This window comes from Passer montanus, unplaced genomic scaffold, assembly GCF_014805655.1.
Source record: "Passer montanus isolate IOZ18808 unplaced genomic scaffold, ASM1480565v1 scaffold8, whole genome shotgun sequence".
In the NCBI taxonomy this organism is placed as follows: Eukaryota; Metazoa; Chordata; class Aves; order Passeriformes; family Passeridae; genus Passer; species Passer montanus.
Window position 1 is genome coordinate 15,675,808 of NW_024373256.1, and position 25,204 is coordinate 15,701,011.

The window sequence follows — 25,204 nt, forward strand, 5'->3', positions numbered from 1 at the left end:
AGCACCTGTCCTCTGCTTGCAGACTGTAGGACAATAATTAGTAACAAGAACCAATTGTGGCTGAGATAAATTTAGTTTAGCTGCGCTGAGACTCTTCAGGCAGAGGAGGTGGGATCTCCTCCCACACCTCCCTGCAGGATGGGGCTTTGCCATGGGTGAGCTGGTGTTGGCTGGCTGGCCCCTGAGGGCAGGACATCTGCAGGTGTTGTTTTCAGCTATCAGTTGCTCCAGGGCAAAGTTTAGCTATAGATAAATCAAGACCATTTCACTGAGTCCAGATGACTCATACCCACAGGGCAGGAAACTCTTTTATCTTGGGGGCAGCTGGTTTAATATACATAGATGTTCACTCCTGAGCACTGAATAATTTCCATCTCTTTAATTCTCATTAAAAGCAAATCAGAGGAGGGAAAACAGTGAGAAAATTCTCTCTGTCCCTGTTTCTGCCATCTCTGGGAGAGCTTCCTCCTAGCTATGCAGTCTGCCTGCACTGGGTCATTTGCTGTGTATTTTAATTGGCAGAACAAATGACTTTCTCTCCAAAGCACCTCTCCATTTTAAACCCTGATTCCGCAGGCACGAATGGAGCAGGGATCTGTTACAACAGGGTCTGCTCCAGCTTCCGTGGAGGGAAAAGCATTCCATGTGGGAGAGCATTGTTGCCTCCTTTGAAGAAGGGGAGCTGCAGTGGAATTCACACTTACACGTCTTGATGAGCCTGCTGAAAGAGCCACCTTCACCTCTGAGCAGCAGCTAGAGGTGGAGAGGAGAGAGGAGAACTTGGGCAGCAGGGAACTCTTAAACACAAGAGAAAGGGCAAGGTTTTGCTGGAGAACCTCTCAAGTCACTTCTCTTTCCTAAATATAGCAGGCAGTGCTTTGCATCTCAGGCTTCTCCTGAGGGACCTGCCTTCCTGTGTCTTCCTGTCAGAACAGCTCTGCCTGCTCGGGTACAGGTGGCTTTCCTCTCATCTGCACAGCAGTGACAGCAGAGCTGTGCTGCCATTCCAGCCCTGTTCCCTGCCCTCTGCAGAAGGCTGTGTGAGCTGTGTGCTGGCCCTTGGCATGAGGAGCCCTCAGCAGAGGCCGTGCCAGGAGCTGCTCCCTGTCCATGATGACATGTGGAGTGCAGAGGCTGAGGACACTGTGTCCAGAGCCAGGCAGGTCCCAGAGACCGTAGGACTTGTTTTCTGCCCTTCCTTGCATTGTGCAGGCTCTCCCACCATGGTGACACACTCCTGGGTGCTGATCCCTTCCTCCCCACCAGAACCAGTAGGACTCTGCTGCTCAAAACTCACCCACTCCCATGGGGTTGCTCAGGGATATTTTGCCACCTGAAGTGACAAAACACCTATCTGCTTTTGCAAATGGGCCTTTGGTGGTGTGACTGGTGCTCAGTGTCTGATCCATGAAGCCCTGTGTTCAGATAATGTCCATTTCTGGAGCAACCCAGGGCAGCAATGTTACACTGTGGCTTGGGCCACATTGGAGCCCTCTAAATCCACAGGCTGCAGCTGATGAGATGAATGATTGCCAGGAGTCAACCTTCGCAGCACTTTCCACTCTTAAATATCACAGTAATAAAAGGTAAAATCATTAAAGTCCTTCTGCAGCCCCCTGTGCCTCATCTGAAATGAGGACGACAAAGGGCGCAGAGCGAGGGGTTATTAATATCCTGTCTCAGGATGATGGCTTTATAAACATCCTCACCACAGGCACAGACTCGCTGGGGTGTTCTGGCATGACCTTCAGCCAAATGCCATGCTTTTATCACACTTGATATTTAACCAATAAAGCAAGGGGAGGAAGACTTTGCCCCTAAATATCTGACCTTATACACAGGGGAATGGGGCCAAAACTGAGAGAAACTGTGTTAAGTGTACCATGCTAAATGCTCCTTAGACCTGATGCTCCTCTCTGGGACCTGTGCCAGAGCTCCAGCAAGAAGGGGATCAGATGTTTGACGCAGTGGAAACCCTCCATGCCACAGGGGATGATTCATGGGCAAAAGCCCCATACGGCAATAAGGCCACACTCACACAAAGCAGGGGATTTTGACTGGTGGCTTGAGGTCTTGATGGAGCCAAGAGGGTCCTGGCTGCAGGGAAGGAAACAGCTCCCACTCTGGAGAGCCCCAGAAAAGACACCAGCTTTCCTTGTGACTTGTAGATCTTGAAAATAAAAATCAAAATCATGTCCCAGTGGCAGGGCATTGGAACTAGATGGTCTTCAAGGTCCCTTCTAACCCAAACCAGTCAGTGATTCTGTAATCAGAGAGGAGAAAAGATTTTGTAGGTTAATGGATGGAAAAGGTAAGAAGCAATTGTGAAGCCTGGATCTCTTGGTGAGCAGAAGACTGGGGTCACTGGTCCCCATCAGGACCTGGCATTGTCTGGATGCCCTTAGAAATGGCCCTTAATGTTCCCTGTTCCCACTTCACTTCCAGAGAGTGCCCTTTGCTGGAATAGCAACTCCGAAAAAAGTCATGTACCAAAAAGGGCTGAGGGATGGTGTTGAGTGCAGGACACGGGTTCCTGCAGAAGGGTGAGTGTGGAGAGGGTACACAAGGCTATCCCATGCCAGTGGTGATGGACAGCGATCACCCAGCACGGGTCTGGAGGCTGCCAGGCCCTGCAGCCTCCGCTGGATGGGACAGCCCATCTCTGTGGGAGCTGGATGGTGGAGACTGGGTGTGTGGACAGATTGCCCTGGTGGGATGGATCCAGACCAGCTGTAGAGCTGAGCAGCCTGAGTTTGCTTTGGGCATCCCAGCCTCTGTGTGGAAGGAAATGTCTTACCTGCAGGGATCATATGAGCCCCTTGGCACCCCTGCAGGGCCAGCAGCAGAGGTGGGGAGGAGGAACAGATCTACCACAGCAGAAAACAGATGGGTGAGGGCATTGCTGGCACTGGCATTCACCTTGCAGCCACTCATATTGGTGCTGCCTGGGAGTGCCCTGGGTCTCCGATTCCTGTCTTGGTCCTGACAACACAGATGAACCTCTGCCTTTCTGGCACATCCTCCATGCCTCATTCCCTGCAGCCTCCGCTGCTGAGGGGGCTGGCCGTCCCTGGATGGGACAGCCCATCTCTGTGGGAGCTGGATGGTGGAGACTGGGTGTGTGGACAGATTGCCCTGGTGGGATGGATCCAGACCAGCTGTAGAGCTGAGCAGCCTGAGTTTGCTTTGGGCATCCCAGCCTCTGTGTGGAAGGAAATGTCTTACCTGCAGGGATCATATGAGCCCCTTGGCACCCCTGCAGGGCCAGCAGCAGAGGTGGGGAGGAGGAACAGATCTACCACAGCAGAAAACAGATGGGTGAGGGCATTGCTGGCACTGGCATTCACCTTGCAGCCACTCATATTGGTGCTGCCTGGGAGTGCCCTGGGTCTCCGATTCCTGTCTTGGTCCTGACAACACAGATGAACCTCTGCCTTTCTGGCACATCCTCCATGCCTCATTTCCCTCCTGCTTTTTCCCAGGTCATCCTCTCCTAAAATGACGCAGCAGATGCGGGACCTGCAGCTGGCGCAGGCCAGGAAGCCACCGGGCCCTTCCTCACCAAACGCGGCCAAGAGGCTCTACAGAAACCTGTCCGGGAAATTCCGTGTCAACTACACCTCCTTCGACGAGGGCAGCCTGGTGGGACGGGGCGAGAAGGAGAAGCTGCGCAAGTCCTACCTGGTCAGTGCCTGCTGCCCCATCCAGATGGGGACAGAGGGTCCCTGTGTGCATGGTCTGGAACTTGGGTGGGAGCTTAAGTGAAGCTTAGCAAGTTCAGTTGGAGCTGGTCCAGGTGTTTGCTTGGCATCATCCAGATGTGTCTGCAAAGAGCTGATGCTGCCAAGGCCTTGGGGTGAGGGCACCCTCTCCCTGATTGGGTTCATGGGGGCTAGTGAGGGCCCAGGGTATGTGGTGGGATGGAGGAGGGTGCCCCATGCTCAGCCCAGCTGCATTTCTCCTTTCACCCAGTTCCAGAGCAATGCTGCGCTCTTTGAGGCCGTGGAGCTGCAGGATCTTGACAGGGTGCAGGAGATGCTGAAGCACTACAGCCCTGAGGAGCTGGACCTCAACACTCCCAACAGCGAGGGGCTCCTGCCCCTGGACATCGCCATCATGACCAACAATGCTCCCATTGCCAGGGCCTTGCTGCAGGCGGGAGCGAAGGAGAGCCCACACTGTGAGTTGGGACAGGGAGTCGTGCTGCGCCCATCACCTGGGTCTCCAGCGTGGTGCAGTGGAGCACCACAGGCACTGGATGCAGAGGGGAGGTGATCACTGGGCTCTGGGGGACCGGTGCAGGCTGCAGCAGGGCTCGAGGGGAACCATGCACTCAAATGGACTCCAGACCCAGGACATGGAGAGGAGGATGGGGTCTCAGGGTGGGAATCCATTGCCAGCAGAGGCACAGCTTGCCCTAACCGCCTTCTCCTCCCTTTCCTTCTGGGCCCGTGGGCACAGTTGTGAGCCTGGAAAGCCGCTCGCTGCACCTCTCCACGCTGGTGCGGGAAGCGGAGCAGCGCGTCAACGAGCTGATGGCACAGGTGGTGAACGAGGCGCCCAACGCTGACTGCTCGGAGAAGGAGAAGCAGCTCAAGGCCTGGGAGTGGCGGTTCCGGCTTTACAAGCGCATGAAGGCAGGGTTTGAGCATGCCCGTGAGTGACTGCAGGAGGGCTGGGGGCTGGCCCTGTTCTGGGGGAAGGAGTGGGGCTGTGCGTGGCACACACCCATCACCTGCACCCTGTGGCAGGACTTGCAGTGTGGGTGCGTGGAGGGGAGAACGTGTTCCATCAGGGAATATGTCCCTGGGACCGGGGAGAGGCCCAAGAGGGACACGGGGAGGTTCAGAGTGACTGTCATCGCTGTAGCAGTCCCTGCATCTCTGTCCCCAGGAGTGCCAGATGCCCCCAGCAGCGTCCACCTCTCTGTGGCCAGCAGCTCTTCATTGCAGGTGACCTTCTGGGAGCCCCTGAGTGTCAACTCAGCTGTTGTCACCAAGTACAAAGGTAAGGACTGGGATCCCTGCAGCAGGGCAGGGTCACACAGCCACAGCAGTCACCTTGCACCCCATGTCAACACAACAGAGCCATGGGCAGTGCTGCCAAGCCCCAGTCAGGCCACTTTTGTGCTGGAGAACAGAGGAAGCCATGGCTGCTGGACAGCCTGGCCACCACCCAAATGCTCTGAACTAGACCAAACATCATCCTGCACCAAGGCAAAACTTGGGGTGTCGCTTGTTGGCTGCCTCCTCATCCTGCACACTGGGAAGACTCACCCACTTAAACCAGATATTTTTGTCTTCTGGAAGAATTTCTTCCATCGCCCACTTCTGAGCCACCAATTAAATGTGCTGACCCCATCTTACGTGGCTTGGTGAGGACAGCAGCTCCCCATGACCTTCCCCCCACTATGAATCACCTTTTTTCCATGCCTGCACTGTGCTGCCTCCATCTCCTGTGCTGTCTGCAGTCCCCCTGCAGCTGCTGTCTGTGACATGCTGCCCCAGCCCTGGTGGCCTGTCCCCACTCCAGGGCTTCATGCCACCTTGGGGTCTCTCTCCTTGCAGTGGAGTGGAGCTGCTCCTCCACCTTCTCACCGCTGCTGGGAGAAGCCGTGATTGACAAGCTGCAGGACCTGCACTTCACCATCCAGGGGCTGGTGTCGGTGAGTGCTGGGGGTGCCCACAGCGGGCAAGGCCCGGCAGGGAGAGCCCACAGCTGGGAAAAGCCACAGGCCATAGTGCAGCCCATGAGGAGGGGATCAGGCACTGCCACAGGCTGCCCAGGGCAGTGGTGGAGTCATCCTCCCTGGAAATGTTCAAAAGACGTGTATTTGGTACTTGGGGACATGGTTTGGTGATGGCCTTGGCAGTGGTTGGACTCAGTGATCTTAGATGCCATTTCCAACCTTAATGGTTCTTTGTTTCTGTGATCGTTCTGAGCAGCAACAATAGGATTGCGCCACGCTGTGTGCCGTGGGCACAGCCTGGGCAGAGCCAAGAGTGTGGGGCTGGGAGAAGCATCCGTCTGTCCCCACATGGCTGCAGCCCCTGACAGTGGGGAATCTCCCTGCCAGGGTGCCTGGGGACTCTGCAGTGACAGGTAGAAGGGCCCATTCCCCCAACACTGATTTATTCTCCATCCCCCTCCCCACTCCTGTCTCCAGCCAGGCTCTGCCTGGGCAGTAAATCAGTGGCTCAGTCCTCTGCCACCTGCACAGTCCAACCCCCCGCCCCAGCCCCGATGTCACCAAGAGGGGGGACCAGCCCCATCTTCAGCTTTGGGAGCTCAGCAAGGTCATGGCTGGTGGTACTGTGGCTCCCTGCTGTTTTATCTTCCTGAGAACCACAAGAGCCATGCCTGGGCTGGCACCAGGGACACGGGGACTGCGGTGGGATGGAGCTCAGGATGGGAACACAGGCAGGTGCTGGGACACATGGGATCACCCTTAGCAGGGGTGGGCAGGCAGGGAGCACTGATTTGAGGAGCAGAGAACCCCCTTGGTGAGGTGAGAGGGGCTTAGGCCCAGGAGCGCTGTCAGGGTGGGAGCGGCCCGCAGTGTGGCAGGAGGGGCTCAAGCAAAGCCTGGAGCAGCATCGCTGCAAGAAACTGCTCCAAGCCCATCAGTCACACTCTCAGAGCTGCTTCAGAGGCTCCTGTCACCTTCATGAGTGCCTGGAAGCCTGGCAACATCTGGCAGCTTGGCTGGGCTTTAATCAGAGGCTTTAATCACTGTCATTGTGCTACAAGCCCTTGACAGTGCTGGGCCAGCTCCCTGTCGCCAGGGGCTGGATCCTTGCATGTCCCACGGGATCACCAGCACCCCAATCCAGAGAAGCACTGAGTCTTTCAGGCTGGAGCATTTCTGGCAAGGGACATTTGCAATGTCCAGTCCTTCCTCTGTGGCCCCAAACCCAAGCAGCAGGGCCACAGGGAGTCTCTAGTGCTTCATAACAAGGACTTTGTACAGGAGGGAGGTGACCCGGGCCGTGGGCTCTTAGCTGAGTGCTCCTCATGGGGTACTGGAGCAGTGGGCTGGGGAAACCCTCCCTGCCTCAGCTGCCAGGCCGGGCGAGGTGGGGCGTGCTGAGTGTGCTGCTCTCCTTGCAGGGCACGGCGTACCACGTCCGCGTGTCTGCCTACAACATGAAGGGCTGGGGTCCCCCGCAAGCCTCCGTGCCCCCCTTCGCCATCCCTTCCAGTGAGTACCCCTGGGAACACTCCCATGGCAGCCAGCACAGGGCAGGGGGACAGGACAGCTCCCTGTGCCATCCAGGGGTCCCTGTCACTGCAGGGATGGGAGCGAGTGGACCCAGGGGCAGAGGCAGAGTTTGGAATCTCAGGCCAGGCAGGGAGGCTGTGCCTGGGGGTCTGGGATGCTGCCTGCAGCAGCATCCATGGTGCCTTGCCAAGCAGTGAGTTTTCAGCCTTGAATTACCCTTGCCACCTGGGCTAGGCTGAGCCTTTTCAGGCTACCTGGATCAGCTCATCCCGTGGAGGGAGCTAGGAGGTGGCAAAGAGCCAGGACTCAGAGTGGTCCTGGGTGGCAGTGGCTTCCCCCTCTGTGCCACCACATGGTCCCTCACATCCAGCCCAGACCCAAGGACCTGCATTCCCTGGCATGGAGCTGGGATGGGGTCATGCGCCCCAACAGAGACCAGCTCTGGCCTGTCAGCACTCTCCTCCCCATGCTGGCCCCAAGAAAAGTGTCAGGAAACAGCCACCCAATGTCACACAAGGCACCCCAGGGGGCTGGCTGGAGAAGGGCCAGGAGGACTGAGCTAGAAGGAGCAACCCAAAGGTGAAGTTCAGGACTGAGGGAGCTCCAGAATGGCCTCTGCCACTTGTTACCAGTCCCAAAACAGGTGCCTGTGTGGTGTCCCATGGCACTGGTGCTGTAAATGAGTCAGGAGCAGCCCCACGGGAGGCTGAGCTTATCCCAAGGATCAGGCCATGGAAGCACATCCTGTCCCACCAGGCTGCAGGGAGCAGGGAGGGCACTGGGAACAGGTGGAGGTGAACAGTAATGGCTCAGACATGTGCAGCACCATGCACAGCTCTGGCTGCAGATCCACAGAGAACTGAAATCACCAAAAATCCATTTGCATGTCTAGGAATGCACACAGCAAGGGCACAGCAGTCTAGTACCGTGCTTTATCTTGTCCCTGTCGTGTTTGCACCCAATTTAAAGCCCATTTGCCACCTCACACAGGTTACATTCCCTGTGACCAAGATCCAGGTGGCATCAGTTCAGTGTGGCTGAAGTGAATCAGACAGGAGTGGGGTTTATTTATTTTTATTGCCAGTAATATTTCTCCCTTCAGTAGAGATCCCTCCCTGGCCCAGCAGAATATAGTCAGGCACCTCCCTGGGTGTTTTTAAAGCTACTAAAAATAGCGGCAAGTTCTAGCCAAAGTTAACAGAGCTGAACTTTCCATGGAAAACAGCAGCAGGCAGGACATGGGGTGTTTAAAGCAATTAATATAAAGTTGAGGGAGAAGAGCCGGCAGGTCTCCAGCCCTGCTCAGGACCCTGCTGCCATCCCACAGCGGGTGGAGCTGGCGGGAGTTTATTTATGTGTTTGTCGAGGTAAGCCTGGCTTCCAGCGCTCATCTGGAGTAACTGGGGAAGACCTGAAGGAAGAGACTGGAAAGAATTTTATTTTTTAAGGCCAGAGAAGTGTAGCAGCAACAGACAGAACCTTGTTCCTTCCCCCTGGTGTGTCCCTGCCATGCTGTGGGGAGGCCGGTGGCCACGGGGTGCTGTGCAGAGCTGGGTGTTCCTGGGAAGAGTGGCACAAAGCTGGGGATCTCCCAGCACACCCAGAAGTGCCCAGCACCCACAGCCGCTGCCATGCTGTGGGAGGAGGGGCTGGGAACCCCTGTTGCCCCAGGCAGAGGGTGCTGGGGTGATGCTGGTGTGTCCCCACAGACTGGCGGGAGTATGACGGCCGGGCGCCGCGGCGGAGGGGGCAGGCTGAAGCTCTGGACCATCTCCTGGGCCAGGTGAAGACCGTCCACCAGCACTGCATTTGCCATGGTGAGCCCACAGCACAGTGCTCCGGGGAGGCTGAGGCGGGGGCAGCTGAGTCCCCAGGGTTGTGGTGTGATCCACAGAGCTGGGATGGTGCAGGAATAGGTCTGTGCCATGGATGTGAAGAGCAGGGAGACAGCTCAGGCACTGGAGACCTCAGCAGAGCCTTCTCAATGGGCTGGTATCAGCTCTTCATCTCCTGCTGCAGCATCCTCTGCTCTCTGCTTCACAGAGCCCTGCAAGAACCAGCCCCAGAGCAGAAAGCATTCGGTCTCCAAGAGCCTCAAGCACCTCTTCCACCCTGGCAGCAAGTTTCTCAAGACACTGAAGCGGTGAGAGGCTGGTGCACGGGGATGGTGAGAGCCCCTGGCCCAGCAGGGCCACAGAGCTGCCCATCCTGAGAGCTGTGCCTACAGTTGGGGGCTGGGCGTGCTCAGGGCAGGGTCTGCACTGGGAGTGAGCTGGTGGTGTCAGTGGAGATGAGTCCCATGGTCCAGAGATCAGAGATTCTCTTGGTGTCTCTATTTGCACTGGCCAAGCTGTGCTGGTGCCCAGATCCCTGCATCACCTCTGGGGCTCACCTGGCACTCCACCTTGTCCAGACCCAGAGTGTCCCCTGGCCCATCTCTGTCCCATTTGCTGCAGGGTCATGGGCTGTGGTATCTGCTGGGACACGTTGGGTTCCTGTTCCTGCTCCCGTACCAGCCACAAGCCTCTTCTGCCATGGGCTGTTGGAGAGAAGTGGGGACATGGGGCAGGGCATCTCCTCTCAGGAAAGAGACCCTTTGGGAGATGGAGCTGGCAGCTGGGGGTGGCACTGAAGTCTGTCTTCTCTCCCGTGCAGGGGCCTCTACCTGACAGCCATCTTCTACAAAGATGACAACATCCTGGTGACCCACGAAGACCAGATCCCCGTGGTGGAGATTGATGACACCTACTCCTGCCTGCTCATGCAGGATTTCCTCTGGCTCACCAAGGTGGGTGGCTGAGGGCAGAGGAGGACCGGGAGTACCCTGTGCTTGGGCAGAGGGCCAGGAGTACCAAGGTGACCCAGGCAGGCATCAGGCAACACTTCTGTCCCTCCAGCCCAGACACTGGGGCTTGGTAGTGCCCGTGGACTTGCTTCTTGCTGAGGTTCAGCATGGACCAGGAAACTTCCAGGGAATGGCATTTCATCCCAACCCATGGAAGCCCAAAGATGGGTGACAGATCACAGCCACTGGGCAGGCTATGTGCCAGGGTGGGTGGGCACTGCCTCTCACAGGGATGTCAGTGGCTGTTGAGCTGCTTCCCCTCAGCATCCTGCCATGGCACCTCTGCCTCTGCTCCAGGATGCACAGGGAGCTGCTGCCAGCTCCCCCGATGTCAGCAGACTTAGGGAAAGGGCATGTGAGCAGCTCAGAACCAAAATAATTTGCTGGTTGATCCTTATCTACGGATGTAGAGTGCTTTCTTCTCCCTCCCCACCTTGGCCACCTTGTATTCAAGCTTAAGGTTTCAGTCCTAGATGAAGATGGATGTCTGAGTGGACATGGCTCAGGGCTGCCCTCGGATGCAGGCTCTGGAGGCATCTCAGTGCCTGTGGCACAGGGATTTGTTTGCACCCCTGCTGAGAGGTGCTCTATGCCCATGCACATTGCTAACCCAACTCAGATTTCCCCAAAACCCCCTGGTGTGACCCAGCTGCAGCAGCAGTGACACTCTGTGGTGTGTGCAGGTGTCACGCATGGGTGACACTCTGTGGTGTGTGCAGGTGCCATGCATGGGTGACACTCTGTGGTGTGTGCAGGTGTCATGCGTGGGTGACACTCTGTGGTGTGTGCAGGTGTCACGCATGGGTGACACTCTGTGGTGTGTGCAGGTGTCGTGTATGTGGGACGAGATCCTGTGGCTGCGGCAGTGTGTCACCGTGTCCCAGTCCTCCTGCTCCTGCATCCTGCAGACACGCTTCAAGATGCTGCTGGCCATCTCGCAGATGCAGGTGAGGGTCAGCCTAGGGGGGAACAAACACTTTAATGGGATGCTGGAGGCTGAGCTCCCTTGGGAGCAGCATGCAGATGTACCACAGCTGGGATAAACCCAGGATCTGCTGGCCACGACTGTGTGTCCCTGCCTCGTCCCCCTGGCAGGACTCCAGCTGTGGGACAGTGAGCTGCCAGGTGTCATGGCAGTCTCCTGCAGAGGGGCTGAGGACCATCAGGGTGCTTTTCTGAGCAGACTGGTTTCCAGCAGGCAGCTGCAGGCACATCCCACCTGCCCAGACTCACTGTGCCTTCAGGAAGTCCCCTGACCCTCTGCTTCCTCTTGCCTTCCCACCCTGTCACACAGGGGCTGCTAGGCATCCAGGACCTGGGGCAGGTCTTCTTTGAGCCCATCAAAGATAAACAGGGCAACATCCTCATCGTCACCCTGAAGGAGGTGAAGACCAACCAGACCTTTGAGAGTGTCCGCTGGGTGCCCATCTCCAAGCTGCAGAGCAGCCGCAAGTCCGTGTCCTCCCCCGAGGAGCCCACTGCTCTGGACACGCTGCTCATCTCCATCCAGGTGTGTGCTGGGGCAGGGATGGCAGTGGGCTCCCCTGGGAAGCACCAGTGCTCCCTGCTCCTCCTTGGCCTGGAAAGGTAACACCAGAGGGGCAGCAGAGCCCAGCCAACCCAAAAATCCTCTTGTTTCAAGGGGAGGCATCAAGCTGATGCCAGATTCAACCTGGGAGCACCAGGTTGTCTTCCTGTGCCACTCCCCTTCTCTAGCTGGACTGGCTGTGCTACAAGCATCAGCACAAGCCCTGCTGTGAGGACTTGCTTGGTGCAGCAGTGCCTTTGTTCCCAGGACAAGCTGGCTTATCACCAGCGGAGCAGCCACGCCCTCTCCCCGGGCCTCTACCTGGGCTACTTGAAGCTGTGCAGTGCCGTGGATCAGATCCGAGTGCTGGTGCCAGAGCAGCTCCCCAACATCCTGTGTCACGTCAAGATCCGCTCCAACCCCAACATCTCCAGGTGGGATTTGTAGGGCTGCTCAGCCAGGGCAGCCAGGCTGCTCTGTCCCACCCAGGCTAACAGCATCCATCACCTCCTGCTTCAGCAGCAGCATAATATTCCCTCCTATCCCTGCCATGCAGCACTCTCAGGCACAGGGAGGGGTTGTTAGGGTGTCTTGTGTGGGGTCAGGGCTGAACTAGACAATCCTTGTGGGTCCCATCCAGCTCAGCATATTCTGTGATTCTGATTCAGCCTAAAGCAAACCAAGTTTCCTCTCTACCTCCACCTCTCCCAAACCTCTGGGGATGCTGCATTGTCTGGGAGAGGAACAGCCAAGCAAACACAGCTCTCAGAGAAATTGTGTCCATGTCCACCCAAACTGCTCCCTCCTTCACTTGTCTGTCTCTGGCCTTCTGCAGGGAGGAGTGGGAGTGGCTGCAGAAGATGGCCAGCGTGGAGGAACCTGTTCCCACAGAGCCAGAGACTGACAGGTCCCAGAACCCCTTCTTTCAGGAGCTCCAAGTGGCCATCAAGGAGCTGATGACCCTGGTGAACATCCCATTGCAAGAGGTAGAGGCAGGAGCCAAGGTCTGGGCAGAGGGAGGGGATGGGGCTGTGAGCACAGTGCTGGTGGTTGCAGCAGGTGGGGAACTACATGTCTGACCCTCCTTGTGAGGCTGGAGCACCCAGATTTTAGTGCTGTGCAAAAAAAAGGTGAGTGCTGAGTCTGCCCTGTCCAGGGACAGTGTCCACAGGAGCAGTTTGTCCTTCCCACACTATAACAAATCTGGGTTTGTTACTGCTGCCAGTGGTTTGGTCCTGGGCAGCACGAGACCAGCTCAACTCTATGCCTCCAAAGCAGGCTGGTCCCTGGCCAGTACTGGGCTGCAGCTGCAGCCCCTGGGGCCAGACTGCATGGGGAGAATACCTTCTTCCACCATGCCAAGTATCTGCTGGGAAGCATTCCAGCAGCCCCAATGACAGGTATGTGCTTCTGGCTGGGCAGCTGGGAGGGCACCTCCCTGCTCATCACTGGTGGCACGTTTTCAACACCCTGCCACGTTGAATTTGACCAGAAGTTTTGAAACTTTTAGGAAAAATTAGAGAAGAAGTGATGAGATTATACAGATTATGCCAGAAGCAAGGAGTCTCTGGTTGTGTGCTGAAGCTGCAGTGTCCCCTGGCTGCAAGTGGTCCCTGGAGACTACTCCATGCATGAGGACTGGGCAGAGGCCCCACCAGGTGATGTGTGCAGCTGTTACCTGCACTGTCTTCTTGCAGGCCAAAGACTTCCGTCTGTACAGCCAAGAGGTGCTGGACTTTGGGGATCAGGTCTCCTTCCTGCTGCTGCTGCCTCCATCAGATGACGTCTGCACTGCTCCAGGCCAGAACAACCCCTATACCCCTCGCTCTGGCTTCCTCACACTGCCACTGCAGATCTTCGAGCTGGGTGAGGAGAGGGAATGCCAAAACCCAGCTCTGCTGGTCCCCTTGTCCTCTGAGGCCTCCTGAGCTGGGCTGGGTAGTGGGGTGCCTAGAGTTCCCTCACTCCCTGGGGAGAAGGGATGGAGGGGTGTACTGAGGGCTGTCCAGGTGGACTAATGTGTGGCCTCCTCGTCTTGGGTGATAGGGAGGAGGCTGTAGGGCATCCACAGCATGGGACCTCATGTTTTTCATCCCCCCTTCTCTTGTTTCCTCTCCCAGTCCACTTCTTCACGTACAACCGGGAGTTCATCACACAGTACTGCCAGGTGTCCGCCCTGCTGGAGCTGGAGTCACTCCTCTCCCAGCAGAGCCTCAGGGAGGCTTTCTCTGATGCCGAGCTCTCCACTGCCAAGCAGAGGCACCAGCAGGTTCAGGACTACATCCAGGTATGGGGTGGGAGGAGGCCCTGACCCGCTAGGACTCAGGCAGCAGGATTTGCATCCGGGCTGTTCCCTGGTCTTGGTGGCCTCGGGGGATTTCTCTCATGTGGCTGATGGGCAGCAGCAGGCTGGTCTTTCTTAGATTCATGGAACGGTTTGGGTTGGAACAGATACTAAACCTCATCCAGTTCCACTATCCCAGATTGCTCCAAGCCATGTCCAGCCTGGCCTTAGACCCTTCCAGGGATCCAGGGGCAGCCACAGCTGCTCTGGGCACCCTGTGCCAGGGCCTGCCCACCCTCCCAGGGAACAGTTCCTTCCCAATCTAACCCTGCCCTCTGGCAGTGGGAAGCAATTCACCCTTGTCCTGTCCATCCAGGTCCTTGTCCCATCCCTCCATGCCTTGTCCCCAGTCCCTCTCCACCTCTCCTGGAGCCCCTTTAGGCACTGGAATGGGCTCTGAGGTGTCCCTGGAGCCTCCTCTTCTCCAGGCTGCAGTTGCTTTATCGAGCAACTTCTTACTTACAATGATCACATTAAAAATCCCAAGGAAAGTGCACATGCCCTTCTTGCTAGAAAAAGGCCTGCAAGTGCATTTTAGGATGGACTTGCAAAAGAGCACCCCACACTACCCCTGTCCCCAGCATGCCTGCTGAACCAGCAGCTGCATCCTCCTCCTACCTGAGAACACTTTCTTTGCATTTCCCAGCTCAGGGATTCCCCCAAAGCTCTGGGTAGAGGTGTGTGTACAGACTCACTCACGTGTTTTGCCATGGGACTTTCTTGTTGCTGTTGTTTGCTGTGTGAAAGGGCTCCTCCATTTCCTCTGTTGGCAGCAAATGGAGGAGATCTGGCGAGAGATGCGCTGGATCATGGATGTCCTGCAGCACGCCCGCTACAAGCAGCCCTCCTGTGGCATCTCTCTCAGTGGCTTCCTCGGCGAGGCCGGGGGGGCAGCCAAGGAGAAAACCCGATCCTCCTCATCCCACCTTGACTACCTTCCATCCCCAGTGCTCTCACCAGAGACCAGCCGCAAGCTCAACTCCGGTACGGACCCGGCGGAGCCGAGCTCCTGCCTGCTGGGCTCAGGGGGGCTGGGGGTGGCTGTGCCCGAGGTGCCAGCAGGGCTGGGCCGGGTGCGTGCGGGGCCGTCGGTGTCAGCCGGGCCAGGACCGCCCTGCCCGTGCCGTGGCGAGCGCAGCTCAGGTGTGTGACAAGGGCTAAAACCTCAGGGGCTTCCCTGGATTCCTCCTCAGCGGGGGATTCCACACTCAGGCTGAGCCGCTCGTTGCTTCTCTCACCCCTAGCGGACTCGCACGGCCTGTCGGACGAGGAAGGCTCCTCGGAGGTGTTCCTGGCCACCGACAGTGACTACGACTCCAGCCGGGCGCAGAGCCCGAAGGAGCTGGACCTGGTGTGCTCCACCTCGGGGCCCGAGTGCTGCGGCCGGAGGGCGGCCCGCAGCCTGCGGGACAGTGCCCCGGACGTCCTGCAGAGCCACGAGCTCAAGGCCGCACCGCCAGTGCCGCCACCGCCCGAGGAGCCGCGGCCACCGGCCAGGCTCTACGACAGTGACTTTGTCCTGCCCAGCCGGCAGATCGAGCTGCTGCGCATCACGGAGAAGCGACAGGCGTACTGCGTTCGCACCAGCAGCCTGGACTTCCCCAAGCCCCACTGCCCCGCCCCGAGGAAGTCGTGCCCCGGCTCCGTGGACAGCTCCCCGGCCGAGAGCCGGACCGCGGGCCGCGGCGGGCAGCGCGGGCTGGGCGCTGGCTCCACGCCCGGCTCCGAGCCCGGCTGCCGGACGCGCTCGGATGAGTGGACTCAGGACTTGCCAGAGCAGCAGCCAGAGCAGCCCGGGGGCTTGGCCGAGCAAGGGAAGAAGCCGGGCTCTGTCACCTTGAGGGTCTGCCCTCAGTACGAAACGGGACTCTCCAAAGACACCAGTGTCAAGGTACCGGAGCCTGTAACGCGTGGCAGAGCGGCTCTGCCGTGCCCGGAGGGACAGGGCTGGCAGGATGGGACAGAGGCAGCAGGGCTCGTGTGCCCCACACCCGGCACTGCCCTCCCCGTCCTCCACCGTCCCAGGGGTGAGGTCCCCTGGAGACTCGCAGCACTCCTGCCCTGACTCCCTCTGTCCCTGCTGCAGATGAGGCTCCTGGTAGGACAGGGTGTCTGCAGGAGCGATGGCTGCTGCTGGACAAGGAGTGAGCCAGGGCCACGTGTAGTGCATTTTGGGGACAAGGTGGTGGGGCTGAAGTTCAGCTCTTGGTCTGTGGTTCAGCAGGTGACAGTAGGTTGGTGCCACCCAGTGTGAGCAGGCAGAGCAAAGGACACTTTTTTGGTGGGGTTTTTTTGGGTTGTTTTTTTGTTTGCTTGTTTCTTTGTTTTGGGGGGGTTGGGGTTGTTTTGGTTTTCTTTTTTGGGGTGGTGGGGTTGGGGTTTTTTGTTTTGTTTAAAATAAAGAGAGAAGAAAAACCTGACTCTTCTAACAGGGGGAAAAAAGCCAAAATAGCAGATGAGTGTATTAGCAGAAATCCAAATCTTCCTTGTTATATCTGAGCTACCGATATAATAACTGAATCCATTATTTAAGATGATGTGCTTGCCACCTCCTTGCCATGTCCTGGTGTTCAAACACATCATCCTTCCAGGCCAAAATTCAGCTGTCACCCCTGCCCTGGCCATGCTCCTCCTACAGCCTTCCCTTCCCAGGTGTGTGGTCTCTGCTCCAGCCTTCCCCATTAGGGAAGGGAGAGCAGGAGCCTTTTGTCTCCAGCCTGTGGCAACTCCAGTGGCAGAACCCACTCTAGTTCTGGCTGGGGCAGCAGGCAGAGCTCCTTCCATGCTCCTTCAGACTATGCTGGAGCAGCTGTGTTACCTGACTCCTCTCCATGAGGGCTTTGCTCCCAGGAGCTGACCCTACCAGCTCTGATCACTCACACCTGCTCCAGGTGGGGTCCCCCATGGAAGACCATCCCCCACATCTTGGGCAGGTGCCCCTCTGGCTTTGTGGCCTCCTTTGGTCCCAGCCATGGACATCCTTCCCCTGTTGAAATTTCCTTTCTGAGACATTCCTGGTGCCCAGGACTGAGTATGACAGAGCAGAAAATCATTAAACCATGGACTGGTGTGGGTTGAAATCGGCCTAAAGCAATGGCAGAGGAAGAACAGCGCCAGCAGGCTGATTGGTTTATTGCTGGGGAGGTTTGATAGCCGGTGTCTCTGCACCCAGCCGGACATCCTAGCAGAGACAACTCTGCCTCACCAGATTATTTTCCGTTTGAGGAATGCCCATAGATTTCTATGGAATTGAAGCACAGCCCTCAGGTTCTTGGCGGGCTGCCCATGTGGCTTTTGAAGTTGCAAAGCTTTGGACATGCCTGCTTGAAAGCGTTTTACGATGTTCTCCTCGAAGAAAAGCGAGTTCAAAGGCATGGCTCCTCGGCTGGTGTAAATCAGCTGAGCCCTGCCATGGCTGTTCAGGGCTGGCAGTGCTCACGTGGGCCCAGAGCTGGGACCACCCTGCGGGGGCAGCACTCCTGGCACTCTGCAAGCCCTCACAGATGTGCCAAAGGAAACGTTGCCCTGCCTGGGTGAGGATGGATGTCCTGCCTTTGGGCCTTTGAAGCCAAGCAGTGGGTCCCAGCATTAGCAGCCAGGGCCCTGATGAGCTCATTTTCTTGACAGGATTTGGGATTCACGGGGCTGTCCCCAGGGAAGCAGAGGGCAAAGGTAGCTGTTGGTGGGAGAACCCCAAGCTTCTGCGTGGGGTGAAATTTATTGCCATGTTCCAAAGAGGTTTCAGTTGTAGTTTGGCAGAGCTGTTGTGACCAGACCCCAGCTGGTCTGAGGGTCTGGATCCTGCTCACAAGAGGGACTTCACACAGATCCCTCCATGGTACCAGGAGCAGGACAGGGACTGTCCCTCTCCAGCTCCAGGTGACGAGACAGTGGGGCAGCTCAGCAGAGCTGTAGGTGACACATGCAAGGGTTGAGTGGCAAGGGCTTGGAAACAGGAGTAGAGGCAGGAGAGTAGTCCATAAGTTTGGGCCCTGGCACGCAGAGGCACCCTTGGGCATTCCCTGGGCATGGTGTGCCCATGGCTCTGTGCCAAGCTGCTGCCACCTGCTCACGGGCACCACTGGGCAGCTGTTCCTCCACCCTCACCACTCCTCCACGCCGTTTGCTGCCTCCGGCCCCTGTTCCTCCTCATTCCTCCCCCTTACCATCCACCTCTCCCATCTCTCTCTCCCCAGCTGCACATCACCAGCCAGACGGCTGCCAGGGAGGTGGTGAAGCTGGTGGTGCTGGAGATGAACGACGTCTCGCGGGACGTGCTGGGCGGCGCGGCCACCGTCCGCTACGGCGAGGAGCAGCTGGAGCACTTCGGACTGGTGTTCGCTGCCAACGAGAGCGAGCAGTGGCTCCCCGATGACTTCTTGCCCCTGTCCCTGCACACCAGCCAGCCCGAGGGGCGCTTCTACGTCCGCATCAAGGAGACGTCCCCTCTGGTGCTCCAGTACGGGCCAGCGACCACCGTATGAGAGGAGGAGAGTCGGTGGGATGGAGAGGAGACCTCGGCTTCCAGAGAGCAGACAGCTCGTCTCTGATGCTTCCTTCTTCCACAGACACCCTCTCATCAGGCGTCCGTGGGGTGGAATGGGATCATACTGGGTTGTGTGTTATTTGTTTGTGCTATTTTTTAAATTTTTTTTTTTTTAACCAAAGAGACATCAAGACTCAGTTTTTCTGACTGGAGAAGAGGAGGGTGGAGTCCAGAGACCTCAGAGCTCAGGAGGAATCTCTGCAGGAATGGAATTTTTGAAAGTAAACATTTTTAAGGAGAAGCAGGGGAGAGAGAGAGAGGAAAAATATTACAAGAAGAAGCAGCAATACTTTTTCCCCCCCCTTTTTTTTCTGAAAAACCTTGTTTGGGATTCACTGAAGGCAAAGCCACAGAGGATTGCTGGGGAGGGCTGTGGTGTCAGTGAGGAGAGGGCAGGAACCACAAGGACAACCCTGCGAAGGGTGTTTTCCTATCTGCCCTCCTTTCACTGCACCTGGAGAAATGATTCTTGCACAAAGTTCTTGGAACAAAATTATATTAGTATTTTTATTCTGAAAAAAGTCAATAATCATTGTGCCAGAGCCACTGGAGCTGGGTAAAGGTGAAGACTCTTTGACTTGTGTCCAAGACTAAAGGAACCCATGCAGCCAGCCCCTGCACTCACAGACGTGTCAATACCACACTAGAGATTTGCTATAGGGCATCTCCTGCAACCCCCTGGGCTTCCTTGTCCCCCTGGGTGGCGTTTTGTTCTGGTGATTGTGCTTCTCTAGTACGTCCTACAGCATGACATTTTGTTAGCCACTAGGTCTCCTGTTAACAAGGTTACTTTTCTGATCTCCTGTGGTCCATAGTAAAGCCAACTGCTGCTGAGTGCATATCACTTGTCCTTCTTGTGGCTGGGTGCGTAGCATTCCATCATCCATCTCCCAAACCAGCTCTGATTCCAAGGGCTGGGCTCCTCTTTCCCAGGAGTGTTTAGTGGGATGCTTCCCACTCTGTGCAGCGTTACATTAACACACAAATCACGTGTGGGAGCAAAGTACTAGTCAAAAATGCTCTTCTGGGACTTGTTGCTCTGTAAGGCAGCAAGATAAGGTTGGGCGTGCCAAGGCATCACCTCCATGGGCTGGTGAAACCCCAGAGCTGTAGGGCTGGATGTCTAGGTCAGGTCCTGCAGCCTCCGCTGAGGGAAGAGCACTGCAGAGGAGCAGGGATGGCAGCGAGAGCTCACAGCTCGGCTGGCACAAACACTGCGAGGAAGGCTCCAGTCTGGCACCCCTTGGCAAGGCGAGGCTTCTGATGCTGGTGCTCCTGCAGCAGCCACCTCACTGTCCTTCCCTTGGCACAGAGGGATCAGGGCTGGGCAGCAGCCCCCATCACTGGGTGCCAGGGTGCAGGAGGGCTCTGTGTGCAGCCATGAGGGTCAGCTGTCGCTCCGCAGAGGTTCCTCATTCCTCGCCTTGCGGCCACCAGTGTGGCACAGGCAGGAATATATCCCAGCACGAACCCTTCCTGCCCCACGTCAGAGCCACTGTGGAGGGGAGGATCCTGTGCCAGCCCCTCAGCTGGTGCAAATCAACCAGCACCACATTGACGTCAGTGCAGGCACCGCCATGGGATGTGGAGGCGAGCGACAAAGAAACTTTTAAAAGGCGCTTCTCCCATCTCCTCTCTCCTTTGCTTGTCTTCTGCCTCAAGTTAAACCCCGCTCTCCCAGGTCAAGGAAGAAGTGGGTTGGTGAGTGCAGAGGTTCCCATGGTGTTTGTCATTGTTGGGCATCCACAGGCATTGCCATCCCAAAGAGGCAGGAGCTGCAGGGTGGCCCTTTCCTTTACGTGTGTCACCTGCTGATGCTCAGAGCCTGAGGCAAGGCAGAGGGAAGGCACAGCTGGTGGAAAACTAAGTGCCTTTTTGGAAGTCACAGAGTGAATTCAGTGTTAGATCAGGGCTATGTACAGAAAGCTACATCTGTGTCCCTGATGCTCCTCAGCATGGAGTTGTGCAACTCCTGATGCCCTTTTATTTGACCCCAGAAGGGAAAAAGTCCTCCCTTTTCCTTAAAAATTTGTTCTCCCTTCCTAGAAACCCAGTCCATCAAGAGAGACAGAGCCATGACCCAAATCCAGGCACTGCTCTTTGGGGTGGGCCTGGGATAGTGTCTGCAGCTGGAGCTGCTGCCCACCCCCTGTGCAGAGCTCTGCCTGTGGAAGGGTCTCACTGGCCATGCAAAGCTTTTTCTGCAGGAGCTGCTCTGGCCACACAGCAGCTTGGATCACTTGGCTGCAGGGAACAGTGTGGGACCTCCTCCCCTTGCTGGGGAGAGGAAGAGAGAAGGAGCCTGAGGAGGAGCTGAGTTGGATGCAAGTGGGAAGAGCAGGAGTTGCACAGCTATTTTGTGGGGAGCCCCACAACCAGGAACATGGGGACGTGTGATGTCCTGATGCAACACGCTCCTCACAGAATGACACAAGATTTGGGGTTGGGAGGGACCTCTGGAGATCATACAGTCCAACCCCTTGCCCAGGCAGGGTCATTTGGAGCAGGTGACACAAGAATGTGTCCAGATGGGTTTCCAGTGTCTTGAGAGGGGTAACTCCACACCCTCCTTGGGGAGCTCTTCCAGTGCTTTGCCACACTCCTTGGAAAGAACTTCTTCCTAATGTTGTAGAACTTCATGTGTTTTTGTTTGTGGTCATTATTCCTTCTCTTGCTGAGCTTCACTAAAAAGACTCTGGCACTGTCTTCTTGGCACCTTCCCTGGAGATATTTGTATGGATTGATGGGATCCCCTCTCAGTCTTCTCCAGAATAACCAGGCCCAGTCCCCTCAGTCTCTCCTCATGAGGAGCTGCTCCAGACCCTTCATCCTCTTTGTGGCCCCTACTGCACAGCATTCCTTGAAGAATGGCACTTGCAAGGTGGTTGTCTCTTTTCATATTTTCCTTCTCTCCCTTGATGGTTTCATGGGCACATACCAATGTTTTCTTTCCGAACAGGTTGTTGAGCCTTCAGACACTCTCCTGCCCTTCCCCACAGCCAAGGACTGGGAATACAAGGCAGCAGGCTCTGTCTGTGGCAGTTTTTAAGGCTGCCATGTCGGTGCTGGGTGTGGGAGCCGTGGTGGCTCTTTGAGGCGGTGTGGGGAGGTGTTGGGTGAGCCCTGTCAGCACCAGGATTCAGAGTTAGCCCTGTAGGTCTCCTTGCACTGGTGGAGAGGGTTGGTGAAGGGGTTTTCTCCACAGGCACCTGGCACTTGCTCTGGCATGTGCACCATGGCACAGGCTAGGGAGGAGAATCCCCAAAGCACCTGAGCTCAGCCCTGCTGTCTCCTGCCATGGAAGCTTTGTAGCATCTCTTTCCTCCAGTATTTAATGAGCAAAGCAGGTGAGAATCCTGGAGGGCTGGGACACTGTACCTTCACAGAGCTGTGTCACCTGGCACAGACAGCACTGTCCCTGCAGCCCCTGTGTCCCCAGCATCCAGGCACAGACACACCTGTACCTGTACGTGCACCCCACCTTTGTGCCATGCACCCACCTGAACCCAGGTGAGCCCCTTCAGTGCTGGCTAACCCCTCTGCACTGGTATAATGGAATCAGGGGCTCATCCAGGTTGGAAAATCCCTCTAAGATCATGAGTCCAACCATTAAATCCAGCACTGCCAAAGCCACCACTAACCCACGCTCCCAAGTGCCACATCTACATGGCTTTTAAATCTCTCCAAGGGTGGTGACTCCACCACTCCCCTGGGCAGCTGTGCCAGTGCCCAACCACTCTTCCCATGAAGAATTTTTTCCAATATCCGATCTGAAACTCCTTGCTGCAACTTGAGGCTGTTTCCTCTCCTCCTGTCCCTGTTCCCTGGGAGCAGAGCCTGACCCCCATCTGGTTGCCCCCTCCTGTCAGGGAGTTGTGCAAAGCCAGAAGGGCCCCTCTGAGCCTCCTTTTCTCCAGGCTGAGCCCCCTCAGCTCCCTCAGCTGCTCCTGGTGCTCCAGACCCTTCCCCAGCTCTGTTCCCTTCCTTGGACATGCTCCAGCCCCTCAATATCTTTCCTGTCATGAGGGGCCCAGAACTGACCCCAGGACTGGGTTGTGGTCCCTGCCCAGGTCCCACTGGACACACTGTCACCACCCCAACACCCTGCACACACCATCCCTGGGTTTGGTACCAACTCTCCCTGGACAATCCCCCATCCTGGAGATGTGTGTCCTTAAAAATCCATCCAGGTGGTGTGGGTATGAGCAGTGCTCATCTGGGAGGTGGGAAGAAGCAGGGTTTGAGGGCAGCAGTGGACCCCACAGAGGGCTGCATTTCCCAGCTTTCCCTGGAGTCAGTTGACATTCTACTCTTCCAGGTGATGTGGAGCACCAAGAGATGATGCTGCAGAACAATTCATACCTTTGGAGGGTTTTTTGTCTCTTTGTCATTGTCGTTTTGTTACTAACAGCACAAAAATGCAGATCAGTGAATTGGGGTTTGCTCCTGGGCACAGTGAAGCAAAGTATGAACCTGTCTGAGTGGACAAACAGGTCTTCTCCCTTCCCTTGGAGGCAGGCCCGGGTCCAGAATCACAGCAGGGGAAAACCAGAGTACTTCCATGCAGCTTAAGGGGAATGTGCTCATTTCCACTGCCAAAGGAGCTGTGCCTCAGTGTTATTCTGCTCACATCATATGAATTCACAGAAATAAACCTGAATTGTGACACTGAATTTTCTACCCAAAATCAGGAGCTTGTTGGCATCAATTCTGAAGTATCTGATTTGCTTTCATCCTGTCCAAAGGGAGTTGCTCAGTTTATCAGACATGAATCCAGGTTTGTGCTTCCCAAAGTTTGCTCTCTGAGTCTGAGGCATGGGAGTATTTTGTTTGGGTTTTTTTAGTTTGTTTTGAGGGGTTTTAAATTTTTCTTCTCACCTTTTTTTTCTTTTTTCTGGGACACTTCTCTCCGTAGTTCTGGTTGTAGGGGATGGCTGAGGAGCTGCTGCGATGGCCACAGAGATGAGATGCTCTGAGCCTGCCCCATTGAAGGCAGTGAAAGCCTTTCTCCCCTCAAACAGGAGGTGAGAACACGAGCAAGACTCATCCCAGCCCTCCAAAAGAGCGTGGAAGTTCCAGGGCTGTCCCAGCACATGCAATTACTAAGTTAATTAGTTCTCTGTCATCTGTAGGAACTCCATAGCACTCTGTGCAGTGTCAGGGACTGTTTACCCATGGAGCTTATGAATAGTGTTGCTGTATAACTGCAGGGTGGTGTGATGGGGTTCATTCTGGTGAATCGAGGGGCTGCAGGGAGCCCACACTTTCCATCCCTGCCCAGATGCCCACAGAAGATGCAGCTCTGCTGAGCAAAACCCCTTTGGCCTGAGGCTCGTGTCCAGGAGCCTTTGCTCAGCATCCCAGTCTTCCCTGGAAAACCACACTGGTCTGCTCTGTGCACTGTGGGCAAAACCACTTCCCATGTGGAACAGGGCTGGACAGCACGGATCTTAGAGCAAGACTGCAATTTCCCAACCACAAAGACACTTGGTCTGGAGGAGAGGAGAGTCCGGGCAACACTAGCACCATCGGAAAGCTCCGGATGACTTTGGTGTGTCTAGGATTTTTTGGCTTGAGGTTCTCCAAACCCATGTACTGACCAGGCAGGAAACAGCTCTTTCCATCCCAGAAAAATTCCTGTGACACAGGGAAGTCCTCTTCTAAAATGTGAAAACAGGAACTGAGAATACAAAGATACAAATTCATGAGGAAGCAGTAGTGCATTATTTTATTTTATTTCCACTTAAAAAGGAAAAGCAAACCGGAGTGGTTTTTTAACCAAACTTAATTTCATTGAAAAACCAAAACATAGAAACAGACCAGTGACTATCTACAAGTTTATTCTAACTCAAGAATTTTGGAACATATCTTCTCTTGAAACCAAAAATCCTTTATGAACGTTTATACTGTGTATAAAATTGCATTTTTTGGTGGGAAGAAAAGAAAATCCAACAGATAATGTGATAATGTTTTTATATCCATATTCTCTCAAGCCCCAGCTTAATGCCATAGATCATAAACCACATACTCAAAGCTGAGTGAGCACTTTGCTGTCTTGGGCTTCAAAGAACATTTGAAGATGCAAATGTGCTTGTCCTGAAGTAGTTTGATTTGATCTGCACATGAAGAGAGCAACAAAATATGATTCTACTCTTCTTTCTTTGACAGTTTTTAAATGGATGGACTGCAGTCCTCGACTTCACAGACTCACAGAATAGTTTGGGTTGCAAGATCACCTCCTTCCATGCCCTGCCATGGCCAGGGACACCTCCCACTATCCCCAACTGCTTGAAACCCCAATGTCCAACCTGGCCTTCAACACTTCCAGGGATCCAGGGGCAGCCACAGCAGCTCTGGGCACCCTGTGCCAGGGCCTGCCCACCCTCATAGGGAACAATTCTTTCTCAATATCCCATCTATCCTTGTCTATCCTTGTCCTGTCCATCCATCCCTTGTCCCCAGTCTCTCTCCAGCTCTCCTGGACCCACTTTAAGCCCTGGAAGGGGCTCTGAGGTCTCCGAGAGCCTTCTGTATGTGAATCCCCCCTAGCTCTCCCACCCTGGCTCCATAGCAGAGCCTTAATAGCACCTCTGTGGCCTCCTCTGGAGTTGTTCCAGCAGTTCCATGTCCTTATGCCAAGGACACCAGGTCTGGAGGCAGCTCTGTAGATCTGAAGATGCAGCCCAGGACCCAGCTGACTTTCTGGGCTTTGAGCATAT

The 25,204-nt window shown here is 55.8% G+C and overlaps 1 protein-coding gene across 10 annotated transcripts in view; it reads left to right on the forward strand.

Moving 5' to 3' along the window:
- LOC120513061 (ankyrin repeat and fibronectin type-III domain-containing protein 1-like) overlaps positions 1 to 19,324 on the forward strand; it is a 245,860-nt gene extending 226,536 nt beyond the window's left edge. For all 10 annotated transcript variants that reach the window (XM_039732031.1, XM_039732028.1, XM_039732029.1 and 7 more), the window contains 18 exons: positions 3,483 to 3,684; positions 3,973 to 4,180; positions 4,462 to 4,656; positions 4,894 to 5,007; positions 5,568 to 5,665; positions 7,111 to 7,201; positions 8,932 to 9,039; positions 9,266 to 9,365; positions 9,878 to 10,010; positions 10,895 to 11,014; positions 11,362 to 11,577; positions 11,863 to 12,029; positions 12,431 to 12,581; positions 13,293 to 13,461; positions 13,716 to 13,882; positions 14,713 to 14,923; positions 15,184 to 15,830; positions 18,136 to 19,324. In XM_039732031.1, coding sequence (XP_039587965.1) covers positions 3,483 to 3,684; positions 3,973 to 4,180; positions 4,462 to 4,656; positions 4,894 to 5,007; positions 5,568 to 5,665; positions 7,111 to 7,201; positions 8,932 to 9,039; positions 9,266 to 9,365; positions 9,878 to 10,010; positions 10,895 to 11,014; positions 11,362 to 11,577; positions 11,863 to 12,029; positions 12,431 to 12,581; positions 13,293 to 13,461; positions 13,716 to 13,882; positions 14,713 to 14,923; positions 15,184 to 15,830; positions 18,136 to 18,423 — 3,385 coding nt within the window. In that variant the 3' untranslated portion in view covers positions 18,424 to 19,324. The remainder of the gene's footprint in view (positions 1 to 3,482; positions 3,685 to 3,972; positions 4,181 to 4,461; positions 4,657 to 4,893; positions 5,008 to 5,567; positions 5,666 to 7,110; positions 7,202 to 8,931; positions 9,040 to 9,265; positions 9,366 to 9,877; positions 10,011 to 10,894; positions 11,015 to 11,361; positions 11,578 to 11,862; positions 12,030 to 12,430; positions 12,582 to 13,292; positions 13,462 to 13,715; positions 13,883 to 14,712; positions 14,924 to 15,183; positions 15,831 to 18,135) is intronic.
- The last annotated feature ends 5,880 nt before the right edge of the window (positions 19,325 to 25,204 follow it).